The 26,676-nt window shown below is 44.3% G+C and overlaps 1 protein-coding gene across 4 annotated transcripts in view; it reads left to right on the top strand.

Moving 5' to 3' along the window:
* Positions 1-26,676, top strand: part of GANC (glucosidase alpha, neutral C) — a 203,343-nt gene that overhangs the window by 159,863 nt on the left and 16,804 nt on the right. For 3 of the 4 annotated variants that reach the window (XM_077464835.1, XM_077464834.1, XM_077464836.1), the window contains exon 24: positions 12,040-13,131. The exons of the other annotated variant lie outside the window; for it this stretch is intronic. In XM_077464835.1, the coding sequence (XP_077320961.1) occupies positions 12,040-12,146 (107 nt within the window). In that variant the 3' untranslated portion in view covers positions 12,147-13,131. Of the gene's footprint in view, positions 1-12,039; positions 13,132-26,676 lie in introns of those variants that run through there. 4 annotated transcript variants of the gene reach the window in all.

The raw sequence follows: 26,676 nt of genomic DNA, 5'->3' as shown, positions 1-26,676 counted from the left end.
AGTGAGCCATCAGGGTCATCAGGGGCTGCAATTGCTTCCGACACCTCAGCCCCTGTCTACATAACTGAGCAGGTTTTCTCCTCAGCTATAAGTGGGTTACAGGAAAGATTAGTGGCTTTAATCATGTCTTCACAGAGTGGAAGAAAACGCATTAGATTCCCTCCTACCACCCACGATCCCCAAACGGAGGAACTGTGGGAAGGGGAATATGAATCCCCCTCAGGGGACCGTGAACAGGCTGATTATTCCTCTTCCAAGGAATCAAGTGGGGAAGGACTTTTTTCAGCTTCACATGCTGAGAAGTGGCTGGTGCATTCTCTTACTGAAATGGTCGGTGCCACATTTAAGCTACCCTTAATGGAGTTGGTTGAAGAACCCAATTCCTGTTTGGGTTCACTAAAGCCCCCCCGCAAACCTTGAGTGCCTTTCCTGTCCAATGCGATCGTGTGTATGCTCCATTTGACTTTTTCTGGTGGAATTTCCGCCAGCAAAAGATTGAGGCCAATCTGGGGCAATCATTATTACCGAGGATCCCCTCGGCTTCCATTCTGCAAAGCAGATGTGGCAACAGTTTCAGTGGAGAAAAGGCATAGATCAGCTGGTACTGATCCCACGGAGCCACGAGTGCGTCTGACGCGTCTGCCCACAGATCTCTCGTCCTGGACACGAATCTTGGCACCTTGCGATTGAGACGGGAGGCCAGTAGATCCACATCTGGTGTGCCCCACGTCAGGCACAGCAGCCTGAATGTCTCCGGATGCAATGCTCATTCCCCTGGGGGCAGCATCTGTCGACTCAAATAGTCCGCCTGCCAGTTCTCCACTCCCGGGATGTAAATGGCCGACAGGGCCGGTACGTGTCGCTCTGCCCACCGAAGTATGTGAGCGACCTCCCGTGCAGCGGCTGGGCTTCTCGTTCCCCCTTGGTGATTTACGTACGCCACAGTCGTGGCGTTGTCTGACTGTATCCTGATTGGACGCCCTTGAAGTCTCATCGACCATGTGTGGAGACAGCCTGATCGCTCTCAATTCAAGCAGATTGATCGGCAACTCGGATTCTTCCGTCGACCAGAGGCCCTGAGCCTACTGAACGCCCATCACTCCACCCCAGCCGGAGAGACTGGTGTCCATTGTGATGACCGTCCATTTCAGAGGAAGGAACGATTTTCCGGACTGAATCACCGGGGACCTCAACCACCAGATCAATGAGTCCCTGACTGGCTGGCTCACCTGGATCTGTCGATATAGGGACAGCTGAGATTTGTCCCATTTTGACAAGATCTCCTTCTGCAGAACTCTGGTGTGGAACTGGGCGTAAGGTACTGCCTCGAAGGAGGCTACCATGAGTCCCAGTACCCTCATGCAAAACCTGAGCAACGACCACTTGCGGTTCATCAGTAGTTTGGCCGCGGATCTGAGAGTCTGCAATTTGTCTGAAGGGAGAAAAACTCTCGCTTCCCTGGAGTCCAACAGCAAACCTAGGTACTCCAAACGCTGTGTTGGTACAATCACTGACTTCTTTAGGTTCAACAGCCACCCAAATTCTTGCAGGGTCTGCATGGTGATCACCACATCCTCCTCTAATTCTGAGGCAGAAGATGCTCTCAGGAGGAGATCGTCTAGGTATCCCACAATCGCGATCCCACATTGTTGCAGCAGAGCCAAAACTGGAGCCAGTACCTTGGTAAAGACTCGGGGGGCTGATGCCAGGCCAAAGGGAAGAGCCACAAATTGGTAATGAGCTTCCCCGACTGCAAAACGCAGAAACTTTTGATGCCAAAGGCATATGGGTATGTGCAGGTACGCATCCTGGATGTCTAAGGACGCCAGGGATTCACCTTGATGGAGCACAGCGACTACTGAGCGAACCGATTCCATTCTGAACCTCTGGACTTTTACAAAGTGATTGAGGGCTTTTAAGTCCAAGATTGGACGTCCCTGGAAGCGTTCCGTGTCCGGAACCGGTACAATCACCCCGCGATTCAGCAAATCCCTTACCGCCCCAAACAGGGCCTCCCGGCGAACCAGGGATATGGGTATGCTGGAGGGGAAGAATCTGTTTGGCGGCCAAGAGAGAAACTCTATCTTGTAGCTTGTGGAACTCAGATCGCAGACCCATTGGTCGGATAACCGGGAGGACCACCGGGCTGCAAACTCCCGAAGGCGACCCCCCCACCCGAGACATGGGTGGGGGCAAACCTTGATGCGGTAACACTTTTGTTCGCAGGCTTATTAGGCTTGTGGTTCCAGGGATGTTTTTGACCATCCGTGGGCGTCCTGTCGGGCTGGGGACGCTTTGTCAAAGCTCCTGTCGGACGAAAAAGCAGTTTGTGAGCGTAAAAAGAGGGCCCTTGACTGCGGCATGGCTCCTTAGCTTTCCTGGCCTGTGGGAGTAGTGTACTCTTACCACCTGTGGCATTTTTAATAATGTCATCTAACGAGGCTCCAAACAGCCGGTCGCCAAGGAAAGGAAGATCCATCAGGGCTTTTTTGGATGCCTGGTCAGCATTTTAGCCAAATTAGGTGCCTCAGCACCACAGCTGACACTGAAGCCCTGGATAAAAGAGGGAGAGTATCCAGGGCCACGTCACAGACTTACTTAAGGCCTTGCACTAGTTGGTCTGCTAGTTCCACGCAGACAGGGAAAGCCTGTTGCTCTCCCAATTAGCGGTGCAAAAGTTTTGCCCACTCAGTCAGTGTCTGCGACACAAGTGCGGATGCCAGTACAGGTCGCATGGCTGACCCCACAACCGTGAACGAGGAACGAGTCACCGCCTCTGCCTTCCTGTCCGTGGGATCCTTGAATGCAGGAGTCCCCTCAACCGGGATCGTGGTTACTTTATTTAACTTGGATACTGGGGGGTCCACGACCGGAGGAGCCGACCATTTCTTGAGAAGGCTTTCCTCAAAGGGGTAACGCACTGCCATGTATTTGGGGACCGAAAAGGTCCGTTGCGGGCGACCACATTGCTTGTAAATAAACTTGTCAAAATAAGTCAGGTGAACGTGCTGGCTTGCGGGTCCCAAAAGGGACCGGTACATCAGCAGAGGGATCCGCTGGCTCCTGAATCTTCAGGGTATCACACACAGCTGTGATAAGAGCTCCAACAAGCGATTTGTCGCGCCTGGACCCAGACAGGGACTCATCCTCATTGTTCGAATGGTCCTGGTCAGCGTCATCTGACAAGACAGAGCAGGGGTCACCGGCCTCAGCAGGACCCGAGTCTGCATCAGAGCTCTCCCCAGAGGACGGGGGGCAGGGGTCGCTTTTTAGCACCTTTCCTCCCACGCACCGCCTCCATCTTGGCAACAAACTAATTGAGGACAGCCGTCAGGGTGTCCATGGGGACTGCTCCATCCGCAGGTGACCCGGTTGCAATTGCCTGGATTTCGGGGGAAGAAACACCAGTTTCTGAAGCCATGCTGACCCTATCCTGTCTGCCACCCGAAGGGGACTTAGGACAGTGACAGTCCCACCCTCCTTGGTGCCGCTGACTGAGGGCTTCTAACCTGCCGGACTCACCGCCCTGAGGAGTTCTGCACTGTTTACAGCAGTGCCTGTAGACCCCTAGCGCTCCCAGATGCAGAGGAACCAAAGCTGTGTCGGTGACAGTCCATCAGAACGATCAGTGAACGATCGCTGAGCGATCTGAAAAACGTGCTCAGACTACATAGAATGGTGTCCAGCGCTCAGTAATGACAAAACAGGAAGCTGAGGGCACATAAGGCTGCTGCTAGAGCACAAAAACGTGGTCCAGCTTCAATAAAATGGCCGCCAGTGTCCTGAATAGGGAATCACCGGGAAAATGGCCACTTGAAGCCCAGAAGCATGCTGTCCTTTGCCCACACTGAAAATGGCCACCAGCCAGCACCATGAGAGACAGAGACAAACATGTGGCAGAGACACAGCGCTGCACTGACACACAGACAAACCTCACGGGCACCTCCCGGAAGTTAAGCATTCAGGATCCAGGCACCCCCAGTCAGCCAGAACCCAGGTGAGAGCCCAGGGGCACACACACACCGCTCAGTACCCATGCAAAGACCCCCCCCCCCCCCCGTGAGGGGAGGAAGGAGGGGAGAGAGGGACAGGGGAGAGAAGAGAGGGGGGTGAGGGGCCCGGGAATCGACCTCCCAGGGAATGCCCAGCTGCTCAACCCTGCCGAGACAGGGAGAGCCGTACTTACCAGTCCTGAAGAGCTGGGAGACATTCCATTGTAGACCAACTCCTGATCAGTACAGGGAACGCTACTGGCCTGGCTTACTGTGACGCAGACATCAGTAGCCTGGTCATATGTATGCCCCGGAGCATAAAAGCTCACTGACCACCTCTGGAGCTGAGGTATGTCGTGGCCTGCCGAGCCGTAGCTGCGACCTGCACACGCTCGATGGCCGGACTGGGGAGACTACGAGGATAAGTGAACCAGCCTGTCACCCAGCCGGCTGTTGATAGAAGATCACAGGATCATTCATCTTGCGCATAAAGCAAAGCTTCTGCATAAAAAAACACGGACCTATGGGCCCACAGGGTTCCTAGGTCTATCTCCTTCACTAGGTAAAATAAAACTGAGGCTGCTAGGGCAGAATGTGGGGATTGTAGCCTGAGGGACCGCCCCCCTGGGCGGAACTAAGAGTTCTGAAGTGTTGTATTACAACTTTACCTAGTATCTCCTAGTGATAGGGCTAACAACCCATTTTGTTGCAGAGATGAGCTGTGTCGGTCGGTGAGTATAAGAGAAAATGTCTTTCCATTATTCCCTAGCTTTCCTCCAGTGGGTGCAAAATCTGGGAAATCAGTATTCAGCACAAAAATGGCAAAAAACATTGCAATCTATTTATACTGCCACAAAGTGCACTGCACTTTGGGAGCTCACACAGAACATGCAATGCAGATACCTGACCCCAATAAAATTTAGCAACCACCTGTCATCCAATTGCTGGAGAAATTGCAGAATTGCAGTTACCCTGGCACTCTATTCCACATTCTTTGGAACTGCCAATGCATAGCACCATAATGGTGGGCAGTATTTACTCGGATCTGCCAGGTTACTGTAAAACCTGTAACTCCCTCCCATGATTTAGCGCTATTAAATCTTTCCATCTAAACCCTTCCGTGTTACCACCATAAAGTGATAACACACATATTGCCGCTAGAATCAATATCACCAAATTTTGGAAAAAAGTACCAACACTGCTAGATGTCATAACTAAGGTTCAGACCCACTACACCTACAAACTAATCCTAGTAAGAGACAGACGTTCATACCTCAGGCAGAGACAAGCCTGTAAAATTTGGTCAAAATGGTACCAGTCTAATTTCCACCCATTTAATAACCTCATGTGCATCAGTGTTTATTCTGTCCCTTCTTTACCCTCACTTTTCTTCCCCCTCCTCCTCCTCCTTCTTCATCTCTAGAGTTAGAACTCTTTGTGTTCCTATACCCTAAGCTCTCTTAGTCACCTTTTACCCAAACATAAGCGATGTTGTTTCTCAAATGTCCCTCTATGGGTTTGATGTATTACAATCACAATGGTGTTACTTTATATACACAACCTTTAGCTGACAGTAGTATGCCTCATGCCGCATACTCACGACCGGACTTTCCTTCGGAAAAGTCTGACGGTCTTCCCAACGAACTTTCAGCGGAGTTCCAACAGAACTAACGGACTTGCCCACACACGAACGGACTTAGAAAGTTTGTTCGTTTTGAACGTGATGACATAAGATGGACCTAAAAAGGGAACTTCAATAGCCAGTAGCCAATAGCTTCCCTTGCAACGTATTTGGTCCGTCGGACCAGCATACAGACAAACGGTTTTCCCGATAGGAATTGAGTCCGTCGGACAAATTTGAAACATGTTCTATTTCTAGGTCCGTCTGATTTTTTTAATGAAAAACTATCGGATTAGCCCATACATGATCGGAATGTCCAATGGACTGATTTCGTCAGACCTAGTGTGCCTGAAAGTCCGGTCGTGTGTACGCTGCATAAGTGTAGTTGTTGAGCATAATATTTGTTACTTCTTCTGTATGGACATACTATACTTCCCTTCTTTAAGGGCATTGCCTGTACTTATTTATGTTGAAACTGTTATATTCATTGATGAAATTATACAGAACATTAATGCCTGTACTTATTTATAATTGCTCAATAAAAATTTATTGAAACAGAAAAGCAGACAGCCCTTTGAGTAGAAAAGCATGCAGCAGAGAAGGAGCCTTGCTTTCCATATGGAAGCAGTTGGCTCTATGCGGTGGTCCTGCTAAAGTCAAAGCTAGAGCTCTTTGATCATCAGGGATTTTGAACACATTTTGTTATGATACACCTGGAATGTATTTAGTACACTAAAGCTGAAAGTTTAGTTTGGCTTTAGGGAGGAGACTGTAATGAGAGCACACCAGGGCTGCTGTTAGAAATCACAGGGCCCCATACAGCCTACAAGGCAACACCCCCCCCCCCCCCATATATCAATATTTTTTTTTTTACAAAAAATACACTAAAATTATTATTAGCGGACACAAACATAACAGAAAACCAGTGTAAATGAGCCCTTTTATAATAGGACAGGGAGGGGGAAGCAATTACAGGAACAATGCTCTGTGTCTCTCCCTGCAGCAGCTGAAAGCTGGTGGGTGGGATAGAAACCGGCTTTTATCTGCTGCAGAGAGCCGCACAGGGCATCTTTCTGGAATTACCCCTCTGATCGACAACACCGATTCCTCTTGGTGTTAGGTCCCCTCTGTGTGCCAGGGCCCCCTACAGGAGGACTGGTGGTCCCCCCCCTATCAGCGGCCCTGGAGCACACTATTGCTACAAAATAGGGAGTCACAATGATAGATGAGCTACCTTTTAATTTGTATGCTTGAACAGAGAATCCTTTGCAGCCCACCGAGTATCATTCTATAATTTACCATATATACTCGAGTATAAGCCGATCCAAATATAAGCCGAGCCACCTCATTTTACCACAAAAAACTGGGAAAACGTATTGACTCAAGTATAAGTCTAGGGTAGGAAATGCAGCATCTACTGGTAAACAATGCCCATCTGAAGCCTCACTGTGCCCATCTACAGCCTCACTGTGCCCACCTGTATCATCTGTGCCCATCTGCAGCCTCACTGTGCCCACCTGTACCTGTGATTACAAACAACGGGTGTCCCCCGCTGTGTCATGCAACTGCAGTCTTAACTGTTTGGTGGCCATCCACTGTAACAAAGTCCAGCCTCCTCGTCCATGATAGACAGAACACTGATTCAGTTTCCCAGCAGTGTATCAGTGTTCAGTGTTCCATCTATCACGGACGAGGAGGAGGCAGGGCTTTGTTACAATGGACGACTGCCAAACAGTTAAGACTGCATGACACAGCGGGAGACCCTCACTCGAGTATAAGCAGAGGGGGGCTTTTTCAGCTTAATGTGCTGAAAAGTCGGCTTATAGTCGAGTATATACGGTATATCTTTCTTTAGCCCTATACACATCCGATGCAAGGACAGGCCAGATGGGGCTAGCCAGCACAGGAGAAATCTTAAGTAGAGAATGATTAGAAAATTGGCTTGTCTGTGCCCTCCAGTTTTTTTAATATTTTCACTTCAATAACCCAGTGTCATACATGAGGAGTCAGCACTTGCATTTGCACTATATTACTTTACACTCCAGTCATACTGTTCCCCTGCTTTCTATTTACGAAGTCAATTAAATCAGGCAAGGACAGCAGATACGTCTACTGTAAAGGTGGCCATAGATGGATGGAAATTCGTCCAGTTCAGGGACCAGCCATATTTCAATCCATGTGTAGCCACTGCCTTTAAATAAAAGACGATCTACTGATTGACTTCTGTTCAATCTCCCTTTTGGATACAAGCCACTTGATCAGTGCTGCAGGCAATTGGTTGTACTGGTGATCTGTGTATTCTGACAGCAGGGGAGTCTCTCCGTTGCCATAACACAATATTGCAGGCAAGGAGGATCTCCCATCCACCTCGAATGTGCGGATGGGGAAATCAATAAAAAATTTTTTATGTATGGCCAGTTTAAGGATTTAGAGACTACTTGCAAACCAGCTCTAGTTTTGCATACTCTTTTCTTTACTATTATATGATACCACCAGACGTCATGTATGTGTTGTTTTATACTACTTTTTGAAAACAAAAACTGCCTGCTATTTTTATATTGTGTTATATAATACACCATAAGTAGACCATATGGACCTGTGTGATGCTATAATACAATGTGACTGTGCACAGACAACATACAGAATTAGTGTAGGAATCACATCCTACTGTCAGCTAGGCCCCATAAAATACATTGTATGGCCCTCTGACTGTTTAGGTTAAAGCTGAACTTTGGGAACAAGAAATGTAATTTAAATATATTCCTCAATAGCCACTAAGACTATAAATTCATTTTGCATGCACCAAAATGCGTTTATAAACCCAGATATTACTTTGTAAAAATAACAGTGACATCATAGCCTGAGCAGAGCTGTGGGAGAGGTCCAGCAGGCTCCATCCACTACAGGCTGCAGAAACCTACAGGAGGGGGTGGAGCCAAGACCAGCCAGCCTGCATTAGGAGAGGGAGCAGCGTTAACTGTCTTTATTACAGGAAGCTCCCACACAGAGGCAAGGCTTGGCACTGGGTTATTGTACAGAACTGGAAGAAATACATAATGCACACCAAGATTCAAGAAGAATACACATGATTCTTTTTTTTATAGACAAATCTTGTTTGTAATCCGGGGACTGTCTGTATGCATTCTACAAGAATAAATGCCACGTTTATAGATTGATCAGCCTTTTTCAAACTTTTTACCCCAGGGGAACCCCTAAAATAATTCAGGTCTCTGGGAACCCCTGATAAAACCCATTCAGTGGGGGTCAGTGGGAAAATGCCCCTTACTTTGGTGGTCAGTGAGAAGAATGCCCTTTTTTACAGTGGTGGGTTGAATTGCCCTCTTACAGAGAGCTATAAAGATCATTGATGTCATACCACTGGCTCCTCCAATTGGCATTGGCTCAAAAGTATGTAGGCACCATCAAACAGGAAGTAAATCAGCCACAGCTAAAGGAACCCATAGCCATCTCTGGAGGAACCCTATGGTTCCAAGGAACCCTGGTTGAGAATGGCTGGATTAGATAAACCATAACCTTTGGTAATGATATAACAACATTCCTCGGTACTAAAAGTACTTGTACCAGATGTACAAAGACAATATTCCTGTGCATATGATATTGCTCGTGGCAGATCCTGCACTGGAACAGGATTAGCCCCAAACCTTTCTAGCATAGCTGTCTAAGTACAAGCATTGAACAGTGGATATCTAATGTCTATGTAACTTAAAGTCATGTGTGTGTTCATTACTTACTACTACTGTATATATTTGTATCATGCCATTTGGATTTTGGATTTGGACCTCATGCACACTGGCCATTTTTAAAGCTCCTTCCAGGGGCGTCAGGCATTTTTGTTTTTACTGCCTCTAAACCTTGCATGTTATTCTATGTGTCCATACACACATAAGCTTTTAGCAGCATTTTCAGGCAGGAGAGTTTAGTGGCAGGAAAATAAACCCACTGCCAATGCATGCTGGATCAGCTGCGTTATGGAAGAAAAAAAGCTTGAAGCTGCTAAATGCACCTAAACGGTAGGGGCATGTAGCACTTGAGTGTTAATTTATTTCACTGGCCAGAATAAATGTATTCTGGCCAATGAAATAAATTAGAGCGAAAACGCTTGACGCAAGTAAACACAGTACACACTTTTACAAGCATCAGGAAATTTTTTTAACCAAAGCGCTGCTGCCAGGACAAGGCTTCTAAGTTAGTTAGAAAAAAACATCAGTGTGCATGAGGTAGTTGTAAATTGCAATGTCAGTAAAGTGATATCATGGCATATCACCAAGCACAACTAAAGGGGTTTATGGGCTGAATGCACACATCTTCCATGTGCATTATTTTTTCTTGATGCCAAATTAATGCTAGGAATGAAAAGTTAGCATTTGCACTATGTTTGTATTTCTCTTTGTAAAACCTCAAGAGACATTTATTGAACCAGAAAAGTTAGTATTCACAACTTTGAGAATTTCTCTGGCCCTACTACATATAAAGATTTCTCGTGTTCAGCCTGTTGGCTGAAAAAGTGAAACCTAATACCTTCCTCTTTCCAAGCTAAACACTGTGAACAAAGGTATTTTCCTAGGGGCTATTGTATTCTGACAGTCCACATCCATGGCTGTCACAAAACCTGAATATAGACTGCATCTGATTGGACCATTTTCAACCCAGTACCTTCAACAAAATGTACTTTTTTCAAGCTGGGTGGTGCTACGGGAATTCAGAAAGAATCAGCATAAATTTGATCCGTGTGTAGTAAGCCTAAGATTATAACTCAGAATTAACAGGCCACTGTTAAAGGATAACTCCACTTTTGTGGAAAAAAAAACAATAGCAAATAAAAAAATATATGGCATATACAATTGCTACGCAAACTATGTTGTAATTGAATGTTAACAATTACCTTTCCTTTTTAATCTGCAGTGCTGTGACTTTCTGTAGTATACAATGCAATATGGCAAACTGGAGGCATTCTGTACACAGATGGTGTATTGTAGGGCTCAAAATGTCAAGCCCTGAGCTACTAGCTAGGCCTTAAGGAGGAAGTAAACCCTCCTGCAAAAAAAACAAAAAAACACACCCTGCAAGATAAAGATTACTTACTCGAGAACGAATTCCCCTCAGCCATCCTCGTCTCCCTCTCAAGGCTCCGGCGCTGTGATTGGCCGGAAGCCGCGATGACGTCACTTCCGCACGTGCGCGCGTGAGCCGCCGCGAACGGCATGTACTGCCATTACTTCAGTTGGCTTAAGTGCACGTGTCTCATGACGTTGGCACATGCAAATACAGGGATATCTCCTAAACCGTACAGGTTTAGGAGATATCCAGTACAGCTACAGGCAAGTCTAATTATAGGCTTGACTGTAGTTTAAAGTGGTTGTAAAGAGTTTACAACCACTTTAAGAGTTACTCGCCACCAGTTGCCCCAGCCAAACCCTACCCTGCCCCGATCCTAAACACTCCCTCGTAAATTATGTCATGAAATAACACATTTTATGCAGGATTAACTTACAAAAATAAATATTAACAACCATATGAACATAAAGTAATGTAAACATAAAAGGAAAATAAGTGCTTTACATTGCATTTTTAAATCCCCCCATGACAGTCGCCAATTATGTATTAAAAATCAGCATATGCCACATCTGACAATCATTTCCGTGTTATTAAAATTATTGGTACTCATTGTACCCTCCTTATCCAGCAAGTGTCCATCCTGAGTGTGGGCATCTGAAGCCCACTAGGAGTCTCTTCCGGCATAAGGTGCTTCTGGCTACCCAGCAAGCACCTCCCAATCTCACACAAGTGCAGTGGTACTTTATCACGGCCGTAACAATGGAGAATAGCATTGCTTCATTTCAGGTTTAGAAATAATGCAATGCAGTCACGGAGGATCTCGATTGACTCCTGGGATTAAATACACTGGTATCCCAGGAGCCAATGCGAAAAATGATACAACGTACCTCGCCGTGGTGGGGTTTGGATGGAAGTGTAGCTTTTTTAGCAAAAAAAAAAAAGGTACTATATATATTTTTAGAAAAAATTACACTATTCAAAAAGGAATGGCAGAGCAATCAGCAACACATGTGGATGTGCGTGCAAATTAGGGCAGAACTCCGCTTTAAGTGTAACTGCTCAAACCTTTTACAGTATAAACAATTGGAGAGATGAAAGCCAATCAGGGTGATCAATGGCACACTCACCCTCATCTTATTTCCACTCACCTAATGGAAGCAGGTGAGTGGAAATTTTAATGGCTGGTGAATGAAACACCACCAGAAATGCCATTTCCTGCTTGTGCGATTGGCTCACTGATTTTCCCAGAAGTCTGCAATAACATACAAGACAGATTGTAAACATACTCTGGAACAAATTTTTTTATTTACTCCAAAGGGGTCTACATAAGTGTTTTTTGTTCCCATCTAGGAGGAAAGAAACCGATGGAATTCACGTATAACAATCAGCTCTGTCTTCTGAGCCTGGAGAACTTATCCCTGCAAGTCTGTGCTGACTGGGAGATCCACATAGTCTGATTCTGCTAATTCTCCTGCTTACACTGGTCTTGTTATGTGAAATATCACATTTTATGTGTGTTTTATGGCTAATGGGCTGTTTTTTAATACCGTAAGGTGCATACACAAGTCCTACAGTACATAACTTGACATTCACCTTTGACAATCAAGTAATATAATTTTTTATCTCTACAATATGCATATCTTATTTTTTTTTCTAAATTGGATGATCATGGTTTTGTATATTTGTGTGGCCAAATCCCATTTGTCCTGCTCACAAGGTTCAGTGGTCAAAGGTTTGGCAGAATTAATCATTATGTCCTTTTTTTACATCATATACTTCTACACTTCAACAATCTTACATTTTCTCCTAATAGCCAGCTGCCTGTTAACTTAGGAGTTAAAGCAGACCTTCAGTAATCTTTTCATCTTTCCATCTCTGCCCTTGTTGTTTTAACTTTGGATAATAAAACATTTTTTTCTGCCAGTAATTACCTTATACAGCCCACTTCCCATTTCTTGTTTGGTCATTAGCCTAGGCTTATGACATCATGCACAGCTCTGTCTCTCACTCTTGTGATAGTTTGCCAGGAAGGAAGGGGGGTGGGTCAAAAGAGGGCCAATGAGAGCTGCAGAGCCCGAGGTGTGCCTCTGTGTGTCTGTCTAAATCCAGGAAGTGAGCAGGCAGCAGCTTCAGCTGCCCACAGTTAAAATGAATGCAGCCAGACTTATTTATTTATTTTTAGATTTCTGCAGCATATTTGGCAAGTACAGAATCACAGTATATGTAAAATAATATGCAAAGTGGTTGGAGGGAAACTTCAGAATGGCAAAGATGTTTTTATTACAAATTATGTGAGCAGACTTAAAGTTCAACTTTAATACTTTATTGTTGTGTGACTGATTGTGTTGGAAATGTAGATAATATGCTTTTATTGGTTTTATATTTTGAAGCCCAATTGAACAAATCACTTAAATAAATACAGTGTGAATGAATGAAAAAAAATGGTGTGAAAAATCTTACTGCTTGTTGTTCTGCAGCCATAGTCAAAATAAATCAGTCTATCCCCCCACCAGCTTGCTGCAGAGAGGATAGCTACTATCTGTAGAGTATGTAAGCAGCGGCCTCTCTGTAGTGGTCTTACACGCCCCCACTGAGTCTAAGAGAGAGCAGTGCAGTCAGCAAAGCTTGCGCTGTGTCAGCAGCAGGTGAAAGCGGGCCTGTGTATGCAGAGGCTCTGATTGGCCACTTAAGTTTAGGCAGTCAGGTTTGGGCCATTAGTCATAGACTCATACAAATCTAGTCCCTTAGATACAGCTAAGAGACAGAAATAGCAGTGAGGCAGTTGTGGGTTTAGGAGATGCTTTGGTGTATGAGATCATTTGTTTTTGGAAAACCAAAGGAAATACCCATGATTACATGCATGAGCACCAGCACTGGGGTTTGTGTGTGTAAACACACAAATCCCTGTTCTGTCAGGAAAGGAGACATATTGTTTGTTCCTCTTAAGTAGGAACAACAATATGTCTCCTCCCCCAGTCAGTCCTATTCCCCCACAGTTATAAACACTAATGAGGGAACACATTTAACCCCTTGATCGCCCCCTAGTGTTAACCCCTTCCCTGCCAGTCACATTTACACAGTAAACAGTGCATTCTTATACCTCTGATCGCTGTATAAATGTCAATGGTCCCAAAAATGTGTCCGATCTGTCTTCCGCAATGTTGCAGAAATTGCAGATCGCTGCCATTACTAGTAAAAAAATAATAATAACAAAAATGCCATAAACCTATCCCCTATTTTGGAGATGCTGTAAATTTTGCACAAACCAATCAATATACGCTTATTGCAATTTTTTTTTTTACCAAAAATATGTAGAAGAATACATATTGTCCTAAACTGATAAATAAATTCGTTTTTTTTTTTTATTGGTGGATATTTATTATAGCAAAAGTAAAAAATATAGTTGTTTTTTTTTCAAAATTGTCGCTCTTTTTTTGTTTATAGCGCAAAAAATAAAAACCGCAGAGGTGATCAAATAGCACCAAAAGAAAGCTCTATTTGTGGGAAAAAAGGGACACAAATTTTGTTTGGGTACAGTGTCGCACGACCACGCAATTGTCAGTTAAAATGATGCAGTGCAAAATTGTAAAAAGTGCTCTGGTCAGGAAGGGCATAAAATCTTCCAAGGCTGAAGCGGTTAAAGTGTTACTAAGCCCAGGACCCTGCATTCACTATATCTGGTCTCCCACAGCACATAGAACATGGAAATGCAATTATTTTAGTAAATATAAATTGCTAAATACCTTTTTATCATCAGCAGTATGTAGCCGACTTGTGACTTCTGCCAGTTCCTGGTTAAGCTTGTAGGAGGAGTTTCATACTGCACTGAGCTGTCCTATTTGGAGCCAGGACCCCTGACCCTCTGTCTAGACAGTGCTGATTGGCCGATCACATACACTCACCCAAGAGAAAAAAAAACTCTCTAGCAATACACACTATACTGAGCATGTGCAGCCATTGACTCAAATGGCTCTGTGTTATTCGGACCTGTTCTAGAGTCAATAGAAGAAGAGGGGGATCTGTGCATACAGGATCAAACAGCCTTTTTACACAATGCAGAGGCTTACCCCTTAGGTTACACAGTGAATATAACAAGCATGCTTTACTGCATATACAGACTGATTTTACTGTTATGGGTTTAGTAACACTTTAACCACTTCATCCCCAGAAGGTTTTATGCCATTTTTTGTGATACAGCACTGCGTTGCTTTAACTGACAATTGCGCTGTTGTGCGATGCTGTACAAAACTGATGTCCTTTTCTTTCCCACAAAAGAGCTTTCTTTTAATGGTATTTGATCACCTTTGCGGTTTTTATTTTTTTTTGCGCTATAAACAAAAAAAGACTGACAATTTTGAAAAGAACAATATTTTTAAATTTCTGCTATAAAACATATAGAATAAAAAAAATTTAATTTCTTCATCAATTTAGGTTAATATGTATTCTTCTGCATATTTTTGCTAAAAAGATCCCAATAAGCGTATATTGATTGGTATGTGCAAATGTTATCGCGTCTATAAACTATGCGAAAGATTTTTGGACTTTATATTTTTTACTAGTAATGGCAGCGTTCAGTGATTTTTAGCGGGACTGCGACATTGCGGTGGACAAATCTAACACTAAGTGACACTTTTTGGGGACCAGTGACACCAATAGAGTGATCAGTGCTAACTAATTGCACTGTCACTGTATAAATGACACTAGCAGGGAAAAGGTTAACATGAGGGAACTATGGGGGGGGATGCTGACACTGGAGGAAAACAAAGATCAATGTTTCTGCTTAGCAGAAACATAACATCTCCATTCTCTTCTGTGGCAAAACATTGGCCTGCCTATGTAAACAAGCTGTTTTGCCAGAGAGGAAATGGCCTCTCAGAGTGATCCGCGGGTCCCGCCGGCCCCAGACTCGGAAGAAACAAACAACATACAGATACGTTGTTTTGCGCAGCCGGGCCTCCCTGCCACAGCATATGTGCGGTGGGAGGTCCAGAAGCAGTTAAGATGGCTATAGTCTGCGGACATAAGCCTGGGTTCACATATGTGCGGGGACAGTTTGCAGTGCAATTTCAAGCCCCATCCGGTGCGATTTCAATAAGTGGTTTAGGTGCAATTCAGGTGCGAATTTTGAAATCACACTGTGGCCAGCCCGCACATATGTGAACCGACTCCATAGAAGCCTTTTGGTTGATGTGTCATGCAGATGCGGTTCAAAACGCACCCAATTCACGTAGATGTAAACTGGGGCTGAAGGTATTGGTTTCAGTATCAGAGCATTTGCACAAGTACAAGTACTCTTACAAATGCTTAGTACTGGCACCGATACTGGTATTGTTGCAACGCTATTATTAACCCCTGCCACTCTCCTAAGTACATGCACTGAATACAGATATAGACCACAGACAAGATCAGTGGCTTTGTTCACAAAGGCTGTCATTAACCTGGCATTCATTATTTTATTTTATAGGATGCACATGAGTGCTGAACTGTAAGCACATTACTAGCTCTATGGTGGGAAACTAGTGTTCAAGCTAGCTGGTACAAGACTAACAATAACACAATGTAGAAAGTGAAATACTTGTTTAGACTGCTGTAATCCAACACTTTCAGTGCGATTTTGTAGTGCAACTTGGATGCAACTTTGATGCTACTTTGAAGTGGTTTGCATATTCTATGGAGCCAAAATCATGCTGGTGTAAGGATTAAGGTATGTGGAAACAAAATGGTTGACAGTATGTCTTACTAAATACTTGTCTTTCTTTATCCTTCTCAGTAAAATAAGGACTCATCATTTTTAGTCACGTACGCATAAGAAGAGGCCGCATCAGCCCTAAAAAGCAGTCTACGCCCAGAAGATTGTCTTATCAGCTGATAACACCTGGAGAATTGCCTTTTCTTTGCAAATTGTTGTTTTTTTACATTGCTGATGCTTGCCCTTTTCTGTCTATAAAAGAGAAGTAATAAAGAGCCTCAGAGTCAGAGTTAAGCACGGACTTCTGAGCAGAAATACTGAATACCTCCGTGTCTCTTTGCTTAGATAAGAACTCTAACTAACAATTGGGAAACGGTAACATAACCTGACAAATAGGTGACTTGTTGAGGTCACACCTAACATTTCTGGCGCCGCGAACAGGGACCCGCAGAAAGAAACTACAAGAGGCGAACGAACATAAGGACGGAACAAAGAGGTCGGGCACATCAAGAACCACAGACAAATCCTGCGCAGGTAAGAAAAGCTTTATTTTCTTATAAACTCTGTGCTTCTTAGATTTGTGCCCACCTGATCTGTCTGAATTGTTCTTCAGGTAAACACCAACCTCTGTAGTAAGCGGGTCTTGAACTTAATATTTTGGCTTATGTTACCGTTGTTTCTTGTCTGTCTACTTGTCATCTGTCTGTTGTGACTGAGATAAGCCCTGTTTGTATGGTGTGAATTGAAACATATATCATCCCAATGGGTAACGGAATGCGCCCTTAACTCGTAAGAGTACTTTGGGGGTCCGACACTTAAGTTTGATATACGCTTTTTGATTCATGAGCCTAAAAACGGGTTGAAAGTATAAGTCCTGACTGCCTCGATAAAGCAGGAATAAGAAACGAATGCTGAGAGATTCCATGGTAATGGGAAGGGAATAAAGGTCTCCACAAAGTCCCGGAGATCTAGTCATATGTGTTTGGCCACCTATAAGTGATGATTGTGATTGTCGTGTCTGCTGTATTAGTAGTCGCATTCATTGTCTGGTTGGGGTATAAAGTAGTTTGGTTTCAAAGTAAATACCCCGGACAAAGTTTTAGTATTTTGGCACCCTAGGAGGAGAAGGCAACGAGACACTTAGTAAGTGATCCAAACGCCACCTAGGCAGGACTGTCAAAATGGGCCAGACACATGGTAAACCCCAGGAGGAATCTCAGAAATGTTATGCTGTTAAAGACATAATTACAATGTTGTATGGGAAGGATAAGGCACAGGGCACGAATAGGGTTCTCAAGAAATTGGGGATGGATGGAGAAAATGGATTAAGTGTAGAAGGTTGGGAAGAAATAAAGAAAGACAGACAGGGAGAGATATTGAAAAACGGATGGGTATCACAAATACAATGTTTAATTAAGGTTTCCAACAGGGCTGAAGAGGAGGGATGGGAGTATTGTCAGGAAAAGGGTGGATGGGATATGAAGGTCCGACACAAAAGTCTTCCTTCTGCTCCCGGCGATAGGGTAAATACGGGAGATACTCCACCTCCTTATAACACCACCACACCAGGTAATGAAAGACCAAAACTTTATCCTTCCTTAAGAGGAAGAGGGTGGGTATGCCGAGTATGCGGTACCCCGAACCCAGACTGGGCACAGGAATGTGTGCATTGCGGCGCTCAAAGACCAGAGCCCGTAGCTCCAGTCCATAGTCGGACTAGGGTAATACAAGTAAATAATCCAAATGCGGGTCAAGCAGGACAGCCACCTACAGTGACCCGACAAGTCGTTCTGAGGACATGGACACCTTGGTCGGCTGACACTCTTATGGCATTAATACAGAATGCTTCTGATCCCGTAGCAAAACCTGCCGCATTCTGTAGATTCGTGACACAATTACTAGACACACATGAAGCAACTTGGCAAGATGGGGAAGATTTGTGTAGACATAAAATGACACTAACGATGTTTAATCAATTTATGAATGAAATTGCTCCACATAGACCACAAGGGGATCCAGCGGCAGATCCACCAGGAATACACCCCCGTCATATAGACTCTAGACCCCTGTTTATTGCTCAGTTACGAGAATTTTGCCAAGGGAAACAGCAGGAAAGGGGTTCGACAGCGCCCATAAAACAGGCCCCAGGTCAGACTGTTACAGAATTTTACCTCAACATGGAAAGCATGATGGCTGACGAAGGTCTAGATTTAGCCTTACCCGTCACCATTAGGGCTTTCAATCGACAGTTTATGGAAGGACTAGTACCCCAAATAGGTGACAAACTGAAGGCATGTACTCCCGAATGGAGAGCCATACGGGACAGAGGAACATTGTTGCAGAAAGCACAAGGCATAGAGGCTGATTTAGCAGAAACTAAACCCAGAAGGACACCGGGAGTTAACACTGTTGCCCGGGTCAATGAAGGAGGGAATTCCTCCCGTAAACCTCTTACCTGTTATTACTGCAACAAGGTGGGACATATAAAAAGAGACTGTAGGAAAAGGATAAAAGACGAACAGGAAGGAAACACGGACAGAGACACGAGGGACTACAGACAGAGGCGTACCAATGATAGGGACGATCCGACCGCATGACTTGCCCCAGTCCTAGCTGAATCAGAGAACAAAATGCTCCACATGTTGATGAAGGTGGAAGGTAAACATATTCCTTGTTTGGTTGACACAGGAGCGTCACGCAGTCTGTTGTCTGATTCAGTAGTCCCTCCACACATGACATCCCGTGACACCATACCCATAAGTGGTTACGACGGACTCCTAACCGATGCCCCACTGACTAAACCTTAAAAAGTAAAAATAGGGGGAATGGCAACCACCTGACACTTGTGTATTGTTGCAATATGTAGATGACCTATTGTTATGTTGTCCGGATAACGATACTTGTTTAAAAGCCACTCTATCACTGTTACAATTCCTGGCTGAAAAAGGGTGCAAGGTGAATAGAACTAAGTTACAGGTATGTCAGAAAAAGGTTGTCTTTTTGGGCCACTGTATATCCCAGGGTACTCGACACCTCACTGAAGACCGAGTCCAGGCCATAAGACAAATGAATGTCCCACGCAACTTTAAGCAACTTCGTATGTTTCTGGGAATGGTGTCATATTGTAGACAATGGATACCACATGCCAGTTCTCTGATGCAGCCATTATATGATTGCTTGAAAATAGTACCCTATGTACTCACAGAAGCAGGTCATGAATCTTTTAGCACCTTAAAAAGGTTACTAATTTCGGCACCTGCGATCGGGATCCCTGATTATACCAAAACATTTCATTTGTACATTGCTGAAATCACGGGACACGCAACAGGGGTGTTGACACAACAACACATCAAACAAAGGCCGGTAGCATACTTCTCGGCGGCCCTCGATCCTGTCTCTAGAGGATCACCGTCCTGTGTACGAGCAGTTGCAGCAGTGTCAATTATCATTGACAAATCCTCAGAAATTGTCTTAGACAATCCTGTAGTGGTACATACCACACATGACATACACGCCATCTTGTCACAGGTCCAGCCAAAACACATATCAATGGCAAGGCAGCTGCGTCTACAATGCACCTTGCTCCTACCCCCCAATGTTACCTTTCAGCGATGCACTTCTTTTAACTTAGCACAGCTTTTACCATTACAGACAGATTTGACAGGGGGGAGTAATGATGATAATGGTGTAGACACAGCACAAGATACTCAGGATTCTGACACACTTTCGTTTCAGGACATAACATCTGATGAACACGATTGTTTTCAACTTATGGAACAAGAAACCACGGGGTTCCCACATGTCACAGACATACCCATTGCAAATGCAGAACACACACTGTACATAGATGGTAGTAGATTTGCCGATGACAAAGGTAAATATCACACAGGTTATGCTGTGGTAACGGACACACAGGTAATTGAGGCAAAGTCACTACCAGCACACATGTCGGCACAAGAAGCGGAACTAACCGCTCTAGAGAAAGCCCTAGAACACTTGGAGGGACAAGAAGGGAACGTTTACACTGATTCCGCATACGCCTACGGTGTTGCACATGATTATGGCCACATATGGAAAGCTAGAGGTTACCTTACAGCAGCAGGCACACCTGTTAAACATGGTGAAGGAATCAAAAGAGTCCTGAACAATCTTCAAAAGGTTAAAAGAGTAGCCATCATGAAGATAGCGGCACACACGAGCGCAAAAACAACTGAGGCAAAAGGAAACGCATTTGCAGATTTAACTGCAAAGAAGGCAGCTCTAGGGGAAGTAAGCCCTGAGACCTTAGCCACGGTACAGGTGAGTATGCCCGAAACCACATGGCAGCAGCTAATCGAACTACAGGAACAAGCAGGGGCTATTGAGAAGGACCGTTGGGTTAAGGAGGGAGCTGCACCAGGCCTTGACAATGTATGGAGAGAAGGAGACAAAATATGTCTACCCGCTTCTCTATACCCCGCAATGGCAGCGGCTGTCCACTTACCCACTCATGTCAGCTCCAATTCTATGTATAGGATTGTAAGCCAAGGATGGCTAGCCCCTGGATTCAGTAGTACTGCAAGGAACTACTGTGCTGCATGCCAAATCTGTCTGATTAATAACCCAGGACAGAGAGTGAAAACCCCACGTAAACATCAGGTCCGGGCCCAATATCCCTTTCAGAGACTGCAGATTGACTACATACAAATGCCTAAGAGCGGCCCCTTTGAATTTGTTCTCGTGTGCATCTGCCTATTTTCAGGCTGGCCCGAAAGTTATCCTGTAAAATCAGCTACGGCAAAAGCCACCGCCAAGAAACTGATTACTGAGCTGATACCTAGGTTTGGTCTCCCAGAAACAATAGAATCAGATAGGGGGACACATTTCACGGGAGAAATAATGCAAAATGTGATGGCAATGTTAGGGGTTCAACAAAGTTTTCATACTCCTTACCACCCACAGAGTTCAGGATCAGTAGAAAGAGTAAATGGTACAATCAAGCTGAAAATACAAAAGGCCATGCAGGAGTTGAACAAACCATGGCCTGAGTGCCTACCCTTAGCTTTGTTCTCTATTAGGTACACCCCAACAGGAAAAACCGGGTTATCCCCATATGAAATACTGTTTGGAAGTGCACCTAGATTAGGTTTATATTTTCCTCAAAGTATGCAATTGCAATGTGATAGGTTAACTACGTATGTAATACAGTTGCAACAGCGTCTGACTAAAATCCACAAGAGTGTGTATTCTTCTCTTCCAGACCCTAATTCTGTCACAGGTACTCACGATCTACAACCAGGAGACTATGTGTATGTAAAGAAACATACCAGAAAGACACTGGAACCAAGGTTTGAAGGTCCTTTCCAGGTGCTATTGATTACAGCAACCTCAGTGAAATTGGAAGGGAAACCTACCTGGATCCATGCTTCTCACTGTAAAAAGGAGCCAGTTGGCAAATGACAACATGTATCTTTTTATTCTTTTTGTTTCAGTAATCCTGGCTAATAGTTTGGTTACCTCACAGAATAAAATATACAAGGATGAAGGATTTTCTAAAAAAATGTTATTACTGAAGTTTAAATATGCTTATGCCCAGAAGTCAGGATATGAGAAATGTTGGATTTGTAGCAAATTACACCCCAGCACAGCAAGTATACCACTGATGGCAGTTCCTATAAACTATACTGATCTTGCTAACAGTAGCATTAACATAATTAGAACAAATACCAGCGAGACAGTAATGTTTAAGTCAAATGGCCTCGCCTTTTCCCCTGATTGGTGTTTCAACCTAGGGAAAACAACGGGAGGAAATGGAGAATGCCAAGACAGCAAATTTAACTTGTCCATTTTCATACCAAAAGCTACTCCTGGGAAAAACACGGTCTTCTACCCTAGTATAACCCACACACACCAATCGTTAGCTGAGTTCCTCGGTAATATTTCAGACAACAACACCAGGTGGTTAGTGAGTAACCTATCTCTTTATGGATACACCTCCCTTTATAGAAATAATATCGGTAATAGATCAGTAGCACTGGGAAATAATATATATATCTGTTGTGAGGATAAATGTTATACTTGGATACCTAGAAGAGCTCAGGGATGGTGCTACCTCGCAAGTTTAGTACCAGTAATGGGAGTAGTAGGTGATGAACGAGGTGATCACCTATTAGAAGCTAGCATGCACCCTAGATATCCCCTCAGGTATCGTAGTAAAAGAGAAATATTCCTGAAGAAGGACATGGCATGGGCTTGGTTCCCGTCCTGGACAGGATGGGGTATGGACTTAATGAAACGACTAAATAACTATACAGGAATTATTAATGATGTTTTGGAGAAAAACTCTGATGACATTACTAAGTTAAATCTGGAGACCAGAGCCATCAGACAACAATTAGAATTACATGAATTAGCAATTGAAAGTATGAGTGCAGCACTGACAGGACTCTGTGAAACTACTGAGGACTATGAGTGCTGTACTTGGATACATAACACCAGCATTGAGGTACCTGACTATTATGACATCATTGCACAACACCGTACGGAAGTAAAGAATTTACAAGAGAAGGCCCGAAATATTGGTCGCGACTGGGATCCGTTTGGTGGAACTTTTAGTTTCTCAGGGTTATTCTCTTGGGTTAAGAAGGCAGCAATGACGATTATAGTGGTGCTCTTATTCGTATTTTTCTTTTATGCATGCTTTAAACTGCTCATGTGCTTTTGCAAGAAAGCCAAGGTAAATGATGCGGAAAAGATGGAACTTTTGTGAAGATAGGTGGATTTAGATCCTTGACATCACCCATCTTGCAGAAAAGCCACTCTTCCTGAATTTTAGATGTTGGTACTGTCCAGGGGGATGGGTGTATACCCCTCTGACAACTCGCGGTCAGGGAGAGTACTCTGGATATAGGCCGACTAGAACTTGTTCAGGTGGACCCAGGGCAAGAGGGAGGGGTGATGTCAAAGGGGGAAATGTAAGGATTAAGGTATGTGGAAACAAAATGGTTGACAGTATGTCTTACTAAATACTTGTCTTTCTTTATCCTTCTCAGTAAAATAAGGACTCATCATCTTTAGTCACGTACGCATAAGAAGAGGCCGCATCAGCCCTAAAAAGCAGTCTACGCCCAGAAGATTGTCTTATCAGCTGATAACACCTGGAGAATTGCCTTTTCTTTGCAAATTGTTGTTTTTTTACATTGCTGATGCTTGCCCTTTTCTGTCTATAAAAGAGAAGTAATAAAGAGCCTCAGAGTCAGAGTTAAGCACGGACTTCTGAGCAGAAATACTGAATACCTCCGTGTCTCTTTGCTTAGATAAGAACTCTAACTAACAATTGGGAAACGGTAACATAACCTGACAAATAGGTGACTTGTTGAGGTCACACCTAACACTAGAATTGCACCAAAATAGTACATAAAGCGTTTCAAAAATTGTGCCATGCTGAGTTGCATTGATGTGAATGGGCACCATTGAAAACAATGTGACTTCCATTGTCATGCGAATCTGTGTGATTCAAATCGTATTAGAAATCGCACATAGTGAACTGAGCCTTATAGTTTGTTTTTTCCATTCAGCCAGCAGGCTAAAATTAAAAAGAATTAACTGATTTCTCTATCCCCCCCCGAGACATTGCATTCTAACAGCAGCTCCCATTAATTGGGAACCTTTGATTTACATAGAAATATCCAACATTTCCCTTTTCTTCCTTTATCGAGTGGGGGAGCCCACACACTGCATTGAGTTATATTGTAATGCCAGAATTACCTTATCTCTTCCACAAAACACTAGTTTAGTGGGATTTTCTTTTCATTATAGATATTTCAAAATGTTTGCCAAGTGTGTTGAGGTAATTGTGTTGAGATAAGAATTTACAAGGTTTCCATGCTAGGTGTGTTTTACTACTGTAAATTGTAATGTAAAAGCAAAAATGCTTACATTGGTATACCATTACATTGGGACAACATTGCTACATGTTTTTTTCCCACTTAGATAATGAATTAACAGTTGAAATTAAAATCCAGCCAAGCCCTGCCCACCAAATACCAATCCAATTTGTGTACCCTAACAAATGCAGAAGTGGGATTCATAAGAAATGTATTTTCCCAATACCACACATATCCGCTCAGTGATGATGTCACAGCAACATTTACTGAGGAATTTCTCCATGATCCTAAAATTGACAACAAAGGCACATTTAGAAATGTTTAGCAATGGCAATCTACAAGCAGATAATTGCAGGCTTTTCATGCTTTGCATACCCTTTCCTTCCCATTTCTCTGACGTGGGCATTTTCATTAAGGCCCCTTTCACACTGGGGAGGTGCGGGCATCGGCAGTAAAGCGGCGCTATTTTTAGCGCCGCTTTACCGTCGGTTTAGTGGTGTACGCGGCCACTAGCGGGGCGGTTTTAACCCCCGCTAGCGGCCGAAAAAGGTTAAAAGTGCAGCAGTGGCGCTTTGCCAGCGGTATAGCCGCGCTGCCCCATTGATTTCAATGGGTAGGAGCAGTTTAGGAGCGGTGAATACACCGCTCCTTCACCACTCCAAAGATGCGGCTAGCAGGACTTTTTTCACCATCCTGCAAGCGCACCGCTCCCTCCGGCTTTCACACTGGAGTGAAACGGTCTGTTGTTTTTTCAGGCGCTACACAGGTGCTATTTTTAGCGCTGTAGCACCTGAAAACCGCCTCGGTGTAAAAGGGGCCTAACCACAGATGAATCCTCCCTTTACTTCCTGTAAATCTGGGTCTGCCTCTTGGAACATGTGACATCATCTCCGCTGATCCCCGCTGAGCAGACAATTGACAGGTCCGTCTCCACTCACTGTGCGGAGACAGACCTGTCGGAGCCCCGTTCTCCTCTATGGGAGGTCAGATGAGAATGGACTGCCTGTCTGTTTTCATCCAATCCGATCCTCCAGATGGATGGAAAATTGTATCAAATACCGTAATTTTCCTTTCCTGACGCCAGTACATGGCAACATACATATGATATAGCTCCGCCCCTATATCCACCCACAGGATATATTTAGCTTGATAAGTCTGAATGAGAGCTAGCTCCCCCATTCTCTGTATAAAGCACAAAGATCAGAGGGAGAGTTTGTATGCTGCCATGCATTGACGTCAGGAAAGGAAAATTACAGTATTTGATACAATTCCCTGCATCTTCTTACTTACCCAAGGTTGGCCCTTACCTTGTATTGCTGTGGTCTTTGTTATGTGGTGCTAGGCTCATGCTGGCGGAAGAACCGAAAAGTGCAAGGGGGACTGCAAGGCAACAGAGAGAAATAAGGGAAGTGAGAAAGTGAAAAAAAAATACTTATATACCTCCCCCCACCCTTTTTTATTGCAAAGAGAAACAAATTGAAATAAAATAAATCTTGGTAGTGGAAAAGTCTCATGCCACAACTTTCTTTTTCCTGCCTGACCATAAGTACTCACCCCACCCCCTTCTCATTACCTAAATTAACAAGACCAGACATGAAATGGAGTACAAATTGCCATAGCAGCCTTTTTATTAAAGTGGTTCTGCACCATAAAAAAAAATATTAAAAGCCAGCAGCTACAAATGTCGCAGCTGCTGACTTTTAATAAATTGACACTTACCTGTCCCAGGGTCCAGCGATGTCGGCGGTAGATGGCAAGCAATCGCTCGTCTCTCTGCTGCCCCCGCCGCCATCCTCTGTCAAGGAATCGGGAAGTGAAGCATTGCGGCTTCACTGCCCGGTTCCCTACTGCGCATGCGCGAGTCGCGTTGCGCGTCTCTGCTGGTCCCCGCTGTGTCCTGGGAACTGTGTGTTTCTCAGAACACAACGGGGGGGGGGCATCTGTGGCGGTCTGCGGCGGTCTTGTCCTGGAAGTGGGTGCAGATACCTGGATTATCCAGGTAACTGCACCCCCCTCCCCCCTGAAAGGTGCCGATTGTGGCGCCAGAGGGGGGGAGGGATCAGATGAGTGGAACTTCCACTTCAGGGTGGAGGACCGCTTTAACAAACAACTTCTTCAAATAACATTCTTTTCACATCAACATCTGAAACAAAACTAAACAGTCCTCAGGCCTGTTGGTCTTTGACGATGAGTCCCCCACACTTCCATCTCGTAAGTATTTTCTTACACAATTGATGAATTAATTTAAAAGTCCAAATTAAGTTCATCAGTCAAAAATCATAAAGTGTGGTGTCTCAAAATTAATGTTATTGCCCCAAAATGTTTGTATCAAACACCACAAAAGTGCATATATGCTTTATGTTGTAAATCTTGCGAGTGCAGGAAAGTTAAGCACCCAGTGTCCTCCACCTTATAGGAAACCGGACATTCAAC

Source organism: Lithobates pipiens, unplaced genomic scaffold, assembly GCF_037356315.1.
Source record: "Lithobates pipiens isolate NorthernLeopardFrog02 unplaced genomic scaffold, aLitPip1_a1.2 Scaffold_30, whole genome shotgun sequence".
NCBI classification, from domain to species: domain Eukaryota; kingdom Metazoa; phylum Chordata; class Amphibia; order Anura; family Ranidae; genus Lithobates; species Lithobates pipiens.
Note: the sequence above shows the minus strand (reverse complement) of the source record. Positions and strands in the feature narration are given on the sequence as shown.